At 42.6% G+C, this 14,500-nt stretch overlaps 1 protein-coding gene across 1 annotated transcript in view; it reads right to left on the bottom strand.

Annotated features, from left to right (window-relative positions):
* LOC311200116 (lethal(3)malignant brain tumor-like protein 4) overlaps positions 1-14,063 on the bottom strand; it is a gene marked incomplete at its 5' end in the record, with an annotated part of 35,922 nt that extends 21,859 nt beyond the window's left edge. Inside the window, 9 exons of the mRNA XM_084274294.1 lie at positions 836-927; positions 1,432-1,567; positions 2,191-2,295; positions 3,564-3,652; positions 4,729-4,786; positions 6,184-6,355; positions 6,864-6,972; positions 9,729-9,873; positions 13,950-14,063. Coding sequence (XP_084130420.1) covers positions 836-927; positions 1,432-1,567; positions 2,191-2,295; positions 3,564-3,652; positions 4,729-4,786; positions 6,184-6,355; positions 6,864-6,972; positions 9,729-9,873; positions 13,950-14,063 — 1,020 coding nt within the window. The remainder of the gene's footprint in view (positions 1-835; positions 928-1,431; positions 1,568-2,190; positions 2,296-3,563; positions 3,653-4,728; positions 4,787-6,183; positions 6,356-6,863; positions 6,973-9,728; positions 9,874-13,949) is intronic.
* Between the last annotated feature and the right edge of the window lie 437 nt (positions 14,064-14,500).

Below are 14,500 nucleotides of genomic sequence, written 5' to 3'. Positions count from 1 at the left end.
GAGGTCTACAGACAAGATTTCTACATGTCCTGGCAATGATTGTTACTATTTCTAAAAAAAGAGCTGATGCAGCTCAAGTAACAACATCTCCAGTCACACACCACCACTACAGACTCAAAGGCAAGGTGCTCACGCCTTGCAGTGATGTGTATTGGCTGAGGACAAGCGTGAGCACTGCAGGTCCTGTGTAATTAGTGGAAAAGTTAGAGAGTCTTCAAGTAAAACAGGTGGCTCAGAAGGGGAGCAGAGCTGCACAGTTAGGCCCTGATCCTACTGAAGTTTGTGATCCATCCATCTGCAGAGTCAAATCTGCCAGACCTGTGGACTTTGTGTCATCAGAGTGACCCAAAATGGGAGCGAGTGGTATACAGGAGCTGATGCTGACAACCCAAAAGAAAGCAACAGTGGGTGAAGGATGAAAAATGCTCAAGGTCCACAGCCTCATAATGAATCCCATGGCACACATGAGTATGCTGCTGGAAACTAGAAATTATTTTGGAAATGATTAAATTAGAGGAAAGTGACACAAATATCTTGACTGTAGGGACACAGCAAAACAGAACCTTGTAATATATTTCATAAATGGTAGAGTAAATCTTTTTCTCTGGTATTAAGGAGGAAGGGAAATAAGAATTCTCTTTCTGGAAAGTCAGTGACTGGCGGAAGGAGGAAAAATTGAACTAGTTTCTAATCTTAAAAATAAATCACAGCAGGGTTAGCTTGCATCTGATTGTACCTCTGACACGAGCATATTAAAATCACGTAAATATTCTGGTCAAAACTCACTTGGCATCAGACCTATTTGAAACATCTTGTATTCAGTATCACCACTTACAGTGCCCAGGGTCTTAAAAAGGCTTTTTGGAGCTGCTTGAGCTTTGCAATTCTTCAAATAGGAAGTCCAATTAAATTCTCCTTCCTTGAAACCTAGAAATAGAGATAAAAAGATTGTTTTACACAGCCCTGTTACATTCAGATTGGTTTTTCAGAAATGGAAATTACCTGGGAAGAATATGAACTTTGCATAACTGCCCTTCTACAATCTTCAGGGGTTATGCACTTCAGCTAAAACATCTCTCTCTTTTTCAGTATAATGTCCAATCATTAATCTGAACCTTCAGATGTTTCTAGGAAATTAAATGCAGGGAAGAAGCGAGTTCCGAACCCCGAAGAGACCCTCTGCTTTACACACTCATCCAGTGAAGAGTTTCTAATTTGACTAACAACATCAACCTTTGGGAACATCAAAAAGAAGCTGGTTTTGTTGGTTTTGACACTTTTTGTATCTTAGTTACAACCCTTCCCTTTAAGCCACTCAGGCTGAGTTCCACAATGAAATCACACTAAAAAATTAAACATTCAGAGCCAGGACAACTGGTTCTTAGAGGAATTTATGGTTTCTTGTACACCATTCTATTTTTTTTTCCATACCTTTAGGAGGGAGCAGCTTATGACTTGTTTTTTCACACCAGCCAACAGGATGAATGTCTGAGGAATCAGCATTAACCCAGAAGTCATAGCACCCTGGATAACCATCGAAGTGTAACCTCATTCTGTACCCTTGTACCTATAATGAGGGGAGCTCTGATTATCATAAAGGGTCATAAAGAAGTTGAAGAAAAGCACTAATCAAACACCCCTTCCATATCTGGATTCACAGATGAAAGTAAATGTAAGATCTCATTTATGTCTCAAAAGTTTAGTTTTATTTTTCCTCATCTATGCTCCTCTTTCCTTACTTCAAAAAGCTGAAAATAAAATCTACCAGTGTAACTTCACTGGCCTCCTATTCCATATTCACACACGTATTCCTGTGCAGCAGCATCTGGAGTACAGATGCAGCCTGAGAACTTTTCTATCTATACCAGTTCAACACAGATTTCACTTAATTGAAGAAGCATAAAAGCATTTTTCACTTGCTTATGTTTACTGAGTCTAATTGCATTGTTCCTTTTCACATTTGTTCATTGCATGCAATTAATGGGTTTTCTCTTCTGAGTTACAATTGCAAAAATCTAACAGTAGGATTTCAGGCACAGATCCTTAACAGCACAGCACCGTTCCTTCAGTGTCACCTCAAACTCCTCCTAACCATTAATTAAAGTATTGTTCTTATAGTTCTGCTTTTTATTGAAAAAAATCCTAAATATACATGGGACTTTTGAAATCGAAGATAGGAGGAACAACTACCTCAGCCACGGTGAGAACACAGAATCGAGAGGGGTGTTCAGGATCCAGCCCTTCCAATTTCATTCCAACTTTGAATCCATTTCGGCCTTGTGGGAACGACTGATACTGTGAGAGGGGGGAAAAGGAAACGCTTGATTTTAATTCCTGAAGACAAAAATCTATTACAGAGCAGTCATCAGACATACTTTAAGGCTTTAAATTTTCAACTCAGAGAAGAAAATTCTATCACTGAATGATTGCTGCTTTAATAGACAGGTGCAGGTACAGAGATCAATAATGGCATGATCACCGTATTTCAGATTTACTTGTTATTCTAATTAATCCCTCAAAAACAGTAAAGCACGAGCCATTTGCAATTAGCTATGAGCAAATCTTCCAGCAGATGTAGAAATGAGCTCTATTCAAACACAAACCAATCCCCTTCACAGCCCAGTGTAGGTGGGCTGGCAGAAACAGCCAGGAAAATTAAAATTGCTTTGCCTGTGTCAGTGTGAGGTCAGCAATTCCAGACCTTCCCAAAAGGTAACTTCTCATCTTCAAATGGTAAAAAGGACAAGGCATGTTTGATCCAGAGCCCACGTACAGCGTCATTCCAGAAAACATTGATGTTTTTCATTTATTTGCACTCTTAATCCAAAATAAACATTTCAAGGATAGTCAAGGCTTAAAAGAAATCCGAACTGGAACTGCAAATGGTTTATTGCATCACTGCAGTTACCTGACTTCCCTCTCCTCTCACTCTGTGAGATACCAAAAGCCCCTGGCTTTGAAGAGCTCCCTGGGAGCAGAACATTTCGTGTGGGGTGGTGTGCTGCAAGTGCAGAAGCTGCTTCACCAAGGCCAAACTCATCCTCTCCAACCTTCAATGCATCCAACTGAAGGAACACAGCTCCCACCCTTCCTAACAGTCACTTGTCATTGAGATGATATACAACATTCATGGGGCTGAGTGACTTGCAGATTTCTACAGAGGAAGGATGGAAGGAGTGTTGTACAAAGCACAGGCGTAGCACAGGACACACAAAAGACATTAAGCTGTTCCTCCCCCACCTTACTTGGAGACTGCCTAACAGCCTGGTTATCCAGCGCTACCCAAAGCAGATCGAGACATTCATTGTTTATTTCTGAGTGAGATTCAACCAGCATTTTTTTACACCCTGGTTTGGGATGAGACTCACAGGGCAGATGCTTGTTTCCACACTGCTTCAGGGCTGGAAACAAATGTGGGGGTTTTACTGCTTGCTTGCACCAAAACAAGTCATAAATGTAACTGCTGGCTCGAGGGCAGTCTCTAATCCTACCCCCACTGAGTTAGTGTTTCTGTGATGTTCTTGAAAAAAAACCATCTCACGAGAGTTGAAAAAGCTGCCAACCTCTCTGAACAGTTTTAGGGGAGCAGCTGGCATCCGTTCCTCTTCTAAGTAGGAAACCCAGTTCCATACCTTCTTCTTTCCAGGAACAACTAAGCAATCAAAAACAAAGAGAAAAATGAATGTTTTTTTCTTAGATGCCTCCCGCTCTGCCCTCTCTTCTTTCTCCTCCCACGTACACGCCAACGCTGCTTTGCTGTTGTACCCCAAAGGAGGCAGTGTTACCCAACTTTTGAGGAAAGGTATGAATTCCAGTAGTAGGAAAACTGCTCATTTCTCATTTAAACAGCAATTTATTATATCACAGGTCAAATGAATTGTGGCACCCGGATTGCTGGCCAGCTTCCCGTGGAAAGTTGCCACCATAAAGTTTGGACAAGATATAATAACTTAAAATTGCAGAAAATAATTCCTTCTCCTGATATTTCACAGGGGAATAAGGGGGTTAGATATGAACTAAATGACAGCACAAAGAGGCATATAATTGCAGCTGAAATAAACCTAAAACAAAACACATGAAAAAACAAGTGAATTTCTGGTGATTTCACAAGATTTATATATGTATAGATAGATATACATATATATACACACATATATTTATAACCTAATATCACAATGCATCTACTAGAGAGGCAGCTATCAGTACATGTATGATGTAAAGAGTAACTGGGGCAGGTGCTTGGATTCATTCTAGTAGGACCACGGTCATACAGACAGAACATCACTCTCTGAATGCATAGTAAAAATCTCCCCCCAGTTTATATACGCCAACTCCTTTAAGGCATATAATAAATTTAATCCATCATCTATAAACAATCACAGGTTGTTTACAGCTTATTTTCTATTTAATATTTTAGTCTGTGACTATAATAAAGCTTTCCAAAGTCAATGGGAAATGATTCTTACTGGCTTCTGTGAGCTCTGGATCATGTTTTCTCCTCCTAGATCCTCTACACTGTGCCCATCACGCAGGCAAATCTAGTATATTCCTGCTAATACACTTCAGAAGACTGACTGTGGTAAGAGGGTTATGTACCTAATAAGCTATTCTGAATGTGCAATGAGCTCTGCTGTCCTTTCCTCTTCTGTTTACTATTATTCATTTTATAATAGCTAGTATAAAAATATCTATAAACATTAAAGAAAAGAGACTATGAGCTTAGCTCACCTTGTTTTATTGGTTTAGTGTTTCTGCGGCTTTTCATATTATTTGATTTATTCTTCTCCTAGACACAGATATGTTAAAAAAAAGTTTAGCAATATTGTTTTTTCCTCCCTCTTTGATCATCTCACAATGCAGGTACAGTAAGGACGTAACACGTAACTAAGAGGACTATTAGCTAGCATTATTTGCTTCTGAATAACCCTGTGAGAACATTAGTAGGGTATGTTACATATATAACTTTGATACTGCAGTATCCCAAAGTTCTTTACAAATTATTTAAAATATGCTACTAAAGTTCATTTAAATATGACTACTGAAGAGCTGCACTGGCCCAAAATCTCCATTACAATGCACAGCGTTATCTGCTCACCTAAGCACCCTTTACTGAAATGCTCCATTTTCCTTTTCCTTTCAGACAATGCCAGGGAATGGATACAGGAAAAAAAATCATTTATGAAGCCCTGAAGGAAGCAGAAGCTTCAAATAACTACTGCAGTAGATGAACACCCCAGAGGACGTGGTCTCCCTGCGTCATGCTCTGAGCCAGACTGCCATTCACATTTCTTCTATGTGGTTTTCAGACTCATGTTAATTCACCCAGGGTTGTCATTTCTCAAAGCAAACCAAAAAGGGCAAAATCTGAAATGCAAAGCTGCCTGCCAAACATGCCCCAGAAGAGACAGAGGGGCAGTTTCAAAAGAGGAGAAGGGGGAAGAGACAGAATGCAAGGACTTCTGAAAACATACATAACTTTAAAGCATCTTAATTCACGTCACAGAGAAAAGCTGAGCAACAAGATGAGATAAACTGCACGTGACATGAGAAGTTTCAGCTTGCATTACCAACAAACACCTACCCCAGTGCCTCTGCATTGCAAAAGCAGGGGTACTGTGTGAACAGAAATACAATGGTTCAGGCCTGAGACACTAGGCACACGTAGCAAGAACGTGGGTTCGTACTAAGGGCCCCTAAAGGGAGTAAGATGCTTAATGAAACTTAAAAGCAGGGCAGGACTGAGGTACTTCTGTTCATCTGCCATTCATACAGGCTCCTAGGACTGAAGCGACTGTACCTGCAAGTACCTCACACAAAGTGAGCAGAAGTCTGTGGATTGACACCAATCTTCAGGATCAGTAACAGCACTTGACTGTAGTTCCATAAAGCATGTTTGGAGACGTGTTTTTATCACTGTGAAATACTCTTGGTACACAGGGATATAACTGCACCTATAACGTTACAGTCTGAAATCTTGACTTTGGCTTCACAAGAGCTATTCACTCTCCTGACTCATCAGATCCTCTCATTGCTGCTGTACATCAGGATCAGACCCAGACTGTTCTCATGGGTACAGAACAACCTCCCTCAGCTCAGTTTGCATTGTCCAGTGAAACTGGAGACACAGAACAGTCCCCACTCTTCACTGTTCTCTTTAAAAGAAAGACATTGAGCCTCATTTACCTCATCCTCATCTGCATTTTCCTCATCATCCTCAGACTCCAGAAGCAGTCTTCTCTTCCTTCGGAGACGCTTGACAGGTCTGTCAGCCTCATTCACCTGACAGCCACTGCTGGTATTAAGATTTCTACTGTTTCCCCTGTTTCTGCAATCATCTGGAACGTCTCTGGTATTACTAAACATTCAAAATTGAAAACAAAATCAAATTAAAAGTGCAACAACACTCCTGCAGTATTCCCAGTGTCTCTGCACCTCTGTAGAATGAGGGTGCCTGGGCTGTGAACCTAGAGTGAATCGTGTCTGCAGGATCTGCCAGGTATAAACCCTCTGAAGCACCAAAGTACCACCACTGCTCTCACCACCAGAGCAGCTCGAAAGCATTTTTAATTTTGCCTTTTTACAACTCTATAGGAATTTAAGACATCATCATCCTTATCTATAGGAGGGGGAACTGAGGCATCAAGCATTTCTGCAGGCCGGGAGAGAAACGAGGACAGAGCTTTTCCTCTGTCGGGCACGGGAGCCTCAGGGGTAGCAGGAAGGTCAGCGCAGAGCTGGGAGGCGGCTCTGCCTCAGCAGAGCCAGGGTAACTCTTGCTTGGAGGATTCCATTCTACTCACAGCCACGCTTTTCTCTTTAAACGTTTTTAAACACAGAACAGGAAGAATCTGGGGCTTCTTTACCTGTCCCTGTGCTGCTGCGAGCCTGTTTGAGTGCAAAACTTTCCATTCTCAAAGCAATCCATTTGCTCACAGGTTTGGAAATCAAAGCAGGGCACGTCACCTTTGGGCACTGTAGAAGCAAAGAAAAAGACAACTATTACATTAAAATGCTAAAACTTTGTATCTTTAAACACCTTTCATGCAATTAGTTCTGTCCAAGTCTTTTACAAACTTACATTATGTGACCCTCAGCATCCCTTTGTGAGGGAAGTAATTATTATCTGTGCCCTGGCACACAGAACAAGTATACCACCTCATTAAAGAAGAATCTCTTTTATCTGTAATATTTTAATTTTGGAGAAACCCTGCCCCCTGTAAAAGTGATAAAGGAGGATACAATCTCAAGGCTATAACCAGGACACAGTTACAAATTTTTTATATTTCTTTATCCCTACTAAGCCTCTAACTTGAAAGACAAATGTCAAACAAGTTCATCTTGTTTGGATACTTTTAATACACTTGGATAAGTTTAAAAACTTCAGTCTTTTTACGTACTTTGTACGTATGAAAACCTTCCCAGGCAGCCTCCAAAAACAGCATGTTATTGATGTGAGAATAGAAACAATTGTTTCTGTATCTACGGAGGGATATATACTTGTCTTTCATCACCAGGTATCTCCACTATCCCCATGCATACTTTGCCCAAGTAACCTGACATGCAAATCGTGCACGGGGCCTCCTACCTATCCATCATTTCTATTCTGCGTTTTGTGGCACCATTTCATAGAATCCCAAACTGGTTTGAACTGGAAGGGACCTAAAGATCATCCAGTCCCACATCCCTGCCATGGGCAGGGACACCTCTCACCAGACCAGGCTGCTCAAGGCCCATCCAACCTGGCCAGGAACACCTCCAGGGAGGGGGCAGCCACCACCTCCCTGGGCACCCTGTGCCAGGGCCTCACCACCCTCAGAGTGAAGAATTTCTTCCTAATATCCAGTCTAAATCTCCCCCCTTCAAATCTAAAACCATTCCTCCTCGTCCTGTCACTCCAGACCCTTTTAACAAGTCCCTCCCCAGCTTTCCTGTAGCCCCTTCAGGGACTGGATCTCCCTGGAGCCTTCTCTTCTCCAGGCTGAACCAGCCCAACTCCCTCAGCCTGGCTTCAGAGGAGAGGTGCTCCAGCCCTCTCATCATCTTCATGGCCTCCTCTGGACCTGTTCCAACTGCTCCATGTCCCTTTTATGCTGGGGACTCCAGAGCTGGACACAGCACTGCAGGTGGGGTCCAAGAGAGGGGAGCAGAGGGGAAGAATCCACCTGCTGCCCACGCTCCTTGTGATACAGCCCAGGACACGGTTGGCTTTCTGGGCTGGGAACACACATTGTCAGCTCATGTCAAGCTTCTGATTCACCAGCACCCCCAAGTCCTTCTCTGCAAGGCCGCTCTCTATCACTTCATCTCCATTTGTGTACACTGGTTTGATCAAGCCATTTTTTAATGCACCATTAAACACTTCAAAGTTTAAAAAAAAAAAAAAAGAAAAACCACACGACATCACAGAGACCAGAACACTGAGATATGAGTCACTTTGCTTTTTATTTAAAAACATTTTCATAGTCTCCTTACCAGCACTTGTACTCATTCTGCTAAGACAACTGACATTTTTCATTTATATTTGATTGCTCCCTATAGCCCAATATGGATGTCAGATGGTCCTGGCTGGAACTGAGCTGATAGGTTGTGTATGCACAGAGCACACGCACGCCTGCTTACATCACACTTAAAGCCTCTCCCTGTGCCGTCAGGGACCAATGAGTTCAGACAAGGAAAAGAAAAAAACTGGGAAAACTCACAAAAAATGGAGTGCCTGAAGAGCTCTGCTCGATTAGAAGTCACAGTGATCTATGGAATACTTGGACTAAAAGGGTGTGAAAAATTCTTAGCGCTGAAGTGACCGTGTATGAGCTAGTTCTTCACCTGATGGATTGACATCTCAGCTCGCACAGAGGAGAAGGACGCACTATCAGCAGGAGCATAAGCAAATACCTGTGAGTGTAAGTGAATCTGCAGAGCTCACAATGAAATTTGAGACGAGAAAAGCCAGCAGGGAAGACAGGTACAAAGTCTTCCTACCTGAAAAGAAACAGCTCCAACAAAATCCTGGGAAAAGCCAACTGGCAGACATTTGTCCAGGAAGGCAAGAAAAGGAGAGATTGTTCTCCCCTTCACAGGGACGTAGGACTTGAATGATGCAGCCCTGCCTTGACCATAGATCCAGCATCACTAACACAGACCTCATACAAAGAGTTGATGTCCTTTCAATGACTGCACCAGGAGACGGTGGTGATGTCAAAGACAATGAGACACTGATGAGGCTCCAGCTGCTGTCCTGTGGTGCCTCCACGTCCCAAGGTAATTCTCAAACCTCCTGCCACCACCTCAGAAGATCAGTTTTGGTACAAGGTGTGAAACAAACCTAGATCACCAGTGTTAAGAAGAGACATTGACATCACTGATGATGCATTACACTGGAAAGAAGGAGCTCCAACTTCCCAGAATCACCAGTTAAAAAGATCCCAGGACGTAAGCTAAAGCTCAGCATGAGAGGGATGTTTGACTACATCGACAAATCTAGCCCAGATCGCTTATATAACCACACTTACCTTCCACAAAGGCGAGCACAATGCGTGCGCCAGGTACTGTTATGACTATGCAGTAATTACATTCCCTCTAAATGCTCCTAAAATATTTGAAATAAGACAGTGACTCACTCCACACGCTGTGCCAGGGAGCACCACGCTACTGAAACACGTATATCAGCTAAGACCTGTTTCCAGAAGCTTTTTCAGAAACTATATTCTCTTCCACAGCAAAAAGCTCACCTTCCAAATCAGTGCCAGAGGCAGCGGAAGCGTTGATAGCAGCAGGAGCAAAGCTGGCTGGGCTGGCATTTACTGAAAGAGTTTTTATGGCTTCTGCTTCTACTTCAGTAATGATTTCTAGCAGTCCAAACTCATTTAAACGGAACTGCAGGTAAGAGAAGAAAGCAAGTGAATAAGCAGTGGTAAAAGGGCTAGGAAGTGGGACAGGAAGGGATAGAATTCCCTGAGGAGCTAAAAGAAGTAGCTGTACATACATTAAATATAAGTAACAAAAAGAGTGAAAAACTCCCAAAGACAATTCTTTCTCAAAATGCCACCAACAGGACCAACAAAAAGCCCAACAATGCATTGTCATCAATGAAAGAAAGCAATGTTACTACGTGCTTTGGATGTGCTCCCTTTATAAAACCCAGACCTCCGATGAGCTCATCAGAATAAATACCTTCAGAAAAGCAGTTTAACCCAAAACTTCTGTTCTGATGGTTCAAATTCATCCAACAAAGCACAATTACATTTACTGCAGTTATGACATACAGCAACTTCCCTAAAATTTACAGTGCTAGCAGGAATCACCCAGCTGTTGACAGAAAGGTCATGTTCCAGTGGAGAACTTGTCCAGTAAGTCCCTAGCTGGTGATGCTAGCTGGGCTTTAAAGACCTCAGAGCATAATGACAGCTAGGACCACATAAACATGCAAGCATCTGGAGCTGCAAGAGGCCAAGCGGTTCTCAACCCTGCTTCAATGACACTTGACATCCTGGTGGGAAATGAACTTCCCAGAGGAGCAGAGGAATGTGGGGACAGGCAGAGGCAATGCTGCTAAGGAACAGTAGACACTGAGAAATAAATAACCCTTCTTCAATTGATAAGCTTGTCCTCGTACAGTACATTCATCTGCAAAAGCCACAGAGAGGCCCTGACCCAAAGACAGAGAGGAGAGACCCAAGTCCAAACTGCCTCCAAATGACCAAGCAACATGCCTAACAGAAGTCACAGGCAGTGCAGGAAGGTAGGTGATGTACCAGTCTGTCCAGAAGTCACAGTGGCTGAGCTCTGTCTCAGCTGCCCCAGATTTTGACTGCTAAGCCCACCATCAGCTGCTGGGGTAGGGGCCCCTTCCACGGAGGTTCTGCTAGCACACCCAACCTCTGCCTCAGTACTGCACCTTCCCACCACCCCTGGACACTTGCTGCCTGTCCTACTACAGGCCAAGAGTAAATGCAGATGCAGAACTAGAAAACCCCTCCATACACAGCAAAACACTCACACTAAGGGCTTGCTATGGAAAAGGAATGAGGGACGTTGCCTTGAAGAGTCCCAGGATGAAACTGGAGGTTGCCTCCATGGTATGTGGCAGACTTCAGAGATTCTCATCCTTTCAAGCTTAAGAAATTTGTTAGGCTATGAATGAACTCTTCATTGGTCCAGATAAAAGTATTGAAGTATGCTAAATAGCATCAATTTGCATCTTTGATTAGTCCCCCTCTGCAAAGGCAACTGACCTAAAAAAAATCCCAACCAACCAAACCCAAACAAATTTACAAAATCACCTTTCTGATGAGCAAATAATTCTAAAGATTATTCACTTCCTGATCTTCTTTACTGCCTGCAATGCAGAGCTACTGAACTCCAGAATGAAAGAGACAAGTCAAAGGTGGGCTGCATTTACAAGCTCTGCTCCAAAGCTTTTATTCCTAGCACTCCATTAGTTCGAGATCTTTTCTCAGCCATCTGCTCTTCGCTCAAACATGCTAAACCCAGTTTAAAAGCATTTGCTTCACCTCTGAAACAGGGCTCCTCATTGCATTGAGAAGCACCTTTTTTCCTCTACTCCCACATACTTCCTGGGCTCAGGATCCTGCCTCCAGCACCCTATCAAAGCCTTATCCCAGATGTTCTTCCCCTTCTTCCCTCTTTATCTGAAGCCTGTATTTCCTAAAGTTTCAAAGATGCTGGACTTGCTTCTAAACAGCTCCCTTCCTCCTCTGCAGCCCTGAAGAGATAAAGCATCATTTTTATTTCAGCACAAAGAGAAACAATCCATTTCAAGGAAGTGAAAATTTTAAGAGGACTGTTTCCTGCAGGAGACCATCTGGTTTAGAGAAGACACCTATTACTCTCTTCAAACACCAGAAGAACAGCAGCACAAGGGAGCAGATCCCAGGGGTTCCTTGCTATGGCTTGGAAGGACAGCACAGCATCATCAGCAGAAGGTCAGTGGATGGAGCATCTCCAGAGCTATATGTGCCATTAAGCAGCAGAGGAAGCATGAAGCACAACTCACAGCAGGAGGTGGGGAAGGGTGCCAGTGGCATCTTGTATTAGGAGATCAGTCTCTGGGGTAAGGACACTTCTGCATTCAAATTTGAACAGTCCTGACTTAACCCAAACCAGTGAAGACATCAGGCTGTTACTTCCTCCTTTAACAATCTGATGGTGTAGCTGCAGTCCTGTGAACTGGTGAAGCTCAGGCCAGGCCCCTGAAACAGTAAGCTTGCTTCAGAAAAACGACGAGATCTTTATTAACAGTCTCTGATCTGATTCTGAGGGCTGGCTGATCCATGGAGGCAACCTCCAGTTTCATCCTGAGACTCTTCAAGGTAATATCCCTCATTCCTAAGCTCTGGAAATGTGTAACTGTGCTATTAGCAAGCCTGCACCTCCCTTTACATGAAGGGGTTTGATATAGCATATTTGCTAATATCAAATCCACACAAACCCTCCAGAAACTATCTGTCCTTCCTGAGAATATTTTAAAGGTGATTAAGGAAAACTTGTGCCTGTAAGAACTAAAATACAGCAGGTAGGGAGAGCAGAAAGATTAAACAACAAAAGCAAAGAGAAGAGTTTGGCATTTCTGCAGGGGGAAAAAAAAACAATGTCTGGCATCTTAAGAATGAAGTGGCTTCCTGTGCAGCTCGTCATCAAGCTCCAGCTACAGACTTCTACCAGACTCACTAACCATGGTACTCAGTGCTCTTACACTTGATCATCTAATATGAAATAATACAGTATTATCTGGTGTCTTTCAGTCTAATAACTAACGTGGTGCTTTGTCGATTCTCTACTATCATAAGGAATCAATAAAAGTGAAGCCGTTCCTGCAAAGGAACTTTATTGCTGGTTAAGAGAAAACCTGTGGTGATACACTGCTAAGCTCTTCTAAGAAGAAGAATAATGATTTTGATTAAATGCAGGGCAAATGTTAGGCCACTGCAAAATAATCACCCAAAGGACCTCCTAGAAAGTCAGTGGAACCAGTTTTATGGGAGTGTAAACCACTCATCTCAAAACACTCCAAGCATGCAAAGCTCATCCATGTTCTCACAGAAGCTTCTTCCCCGTACCCTAAGGGAGAACTGACAGCCCATGTAGACTATTCTGCACACAGGGAGGAGGACAAGGGGAGGAAGGAGAAGACTGTCAACACTTCAGAAGGTGGGGGTCCTGATTCTGAATGCCTGAAGCGGTACCAACAATCTGATTTTCAAGGCTCTCAAGTCCTTTCAGCTCCAATTTAGTTCACTTGAAATTGATTTCTCCCCCCTGAGATTCAGACCTTGCAGCCTTGAGGGCAATTTTAGGTATTCATTTTCAGCCATCAGAAGTGCAATCGAACAGAAATAACAGTTGAAGGTAATTTGGGAAACAGTCAACAGACACTCACCCTCCTCTAACACAGTATACCATGCTTGTGACCATCAGATCTTGGTTCTGATTGACATGAGAGATGTATTTACCACTATCACAAATATGTAAGATAAAGACAGCTGTCAAAAGCTGCAAAAATGAACCACTGATGTGAAAACAACCTAACGCCTCAACCCTACAAGTTGAGAAAATTTGTCTTTGAGAGAAAACATCTTTCTCACGCTGGGCTGAAATTAACAGGACTGCTTGCCTAAGAATGTTGTATGGACGTTATGGAGAATTAGGAAGCTCAGGCCCATAACTTCTATCAGCAGAAAACAATTACTTAAAATACTTCCTGCCTTTAGAAATCAATTGAGCAAGAAATTAGAAGGGGAGAGGGAGCATCACCAGGCTTTCAGAAACTTGACTAAAATGCTATCCCCTCCTTGGTAATGCCAATCCAGTTGTTTAAAACAAAGTGTTTTCTCTGCATAAATTTTATGTGCCAATTACAGAATATATTGTAAATATTCTCCACTGCCAAAGGCATGGTGGACACTCATGTATAGTGTTCCTTGGTTTCTTACTTGTATGTTGCTACCAGGCAAGGTACCAATGCCATCTTTCCAGTCTAAGGCATTCGATATATCGCGATCTGCTGCTGGGATGCTGATGCTTCTATCCAAGACATTTTGTTCCATCTTCCTGCTTAGTCTTTGAGCTCAAATTTATTTAATTTTAAGAAAGAAAACTAGGGTATGAAAACAAGAGAAAACAAAAAAAAAAGAGGCATAGAATAAACAGGCCTGTTGCTTACATTTCATGAAGGGTTTGCAGAGCAATACTAATTTCCAACTTGCATTTTGCCTGTGACACTTAAGTAAATACAAATAGAAAGTTAAGAGCACTAAGCATATGTGCAGTTTGAGGACAGAAAGCTAAACCAGTACATTTTAACAGTGACTTGATTTGTATGATGTATTTTGCCAATTACAGTTCACTGGTAAGATCCTGGGGTCTCTGGACCTTTGGTCCTGGTATTAGGAGCACCGGGATTCAAAATTACAGAAACACAAGTACACACACAAATTCATATACAAGTGCCAGGTGTGTGTAACTTGGGGGGAGCAGCAGCCTC

The sequence above is a fragment of the Gallinula chloropus genome (assembly GCF_964237585.1).
Source record: "Gallinula chloropus genome assembly, chromosome: 22".
Lineage (NCBI taxonomy): Eukaryota > Metazoa > Chordata > Aves > Gruiformes > Rallidae > Gallinula > Gallinula chloropus.
Note: the sequence above shows the minus strand (reverse complement) of the source record. Positions and strands in the feature narration are given on the sequence as shown.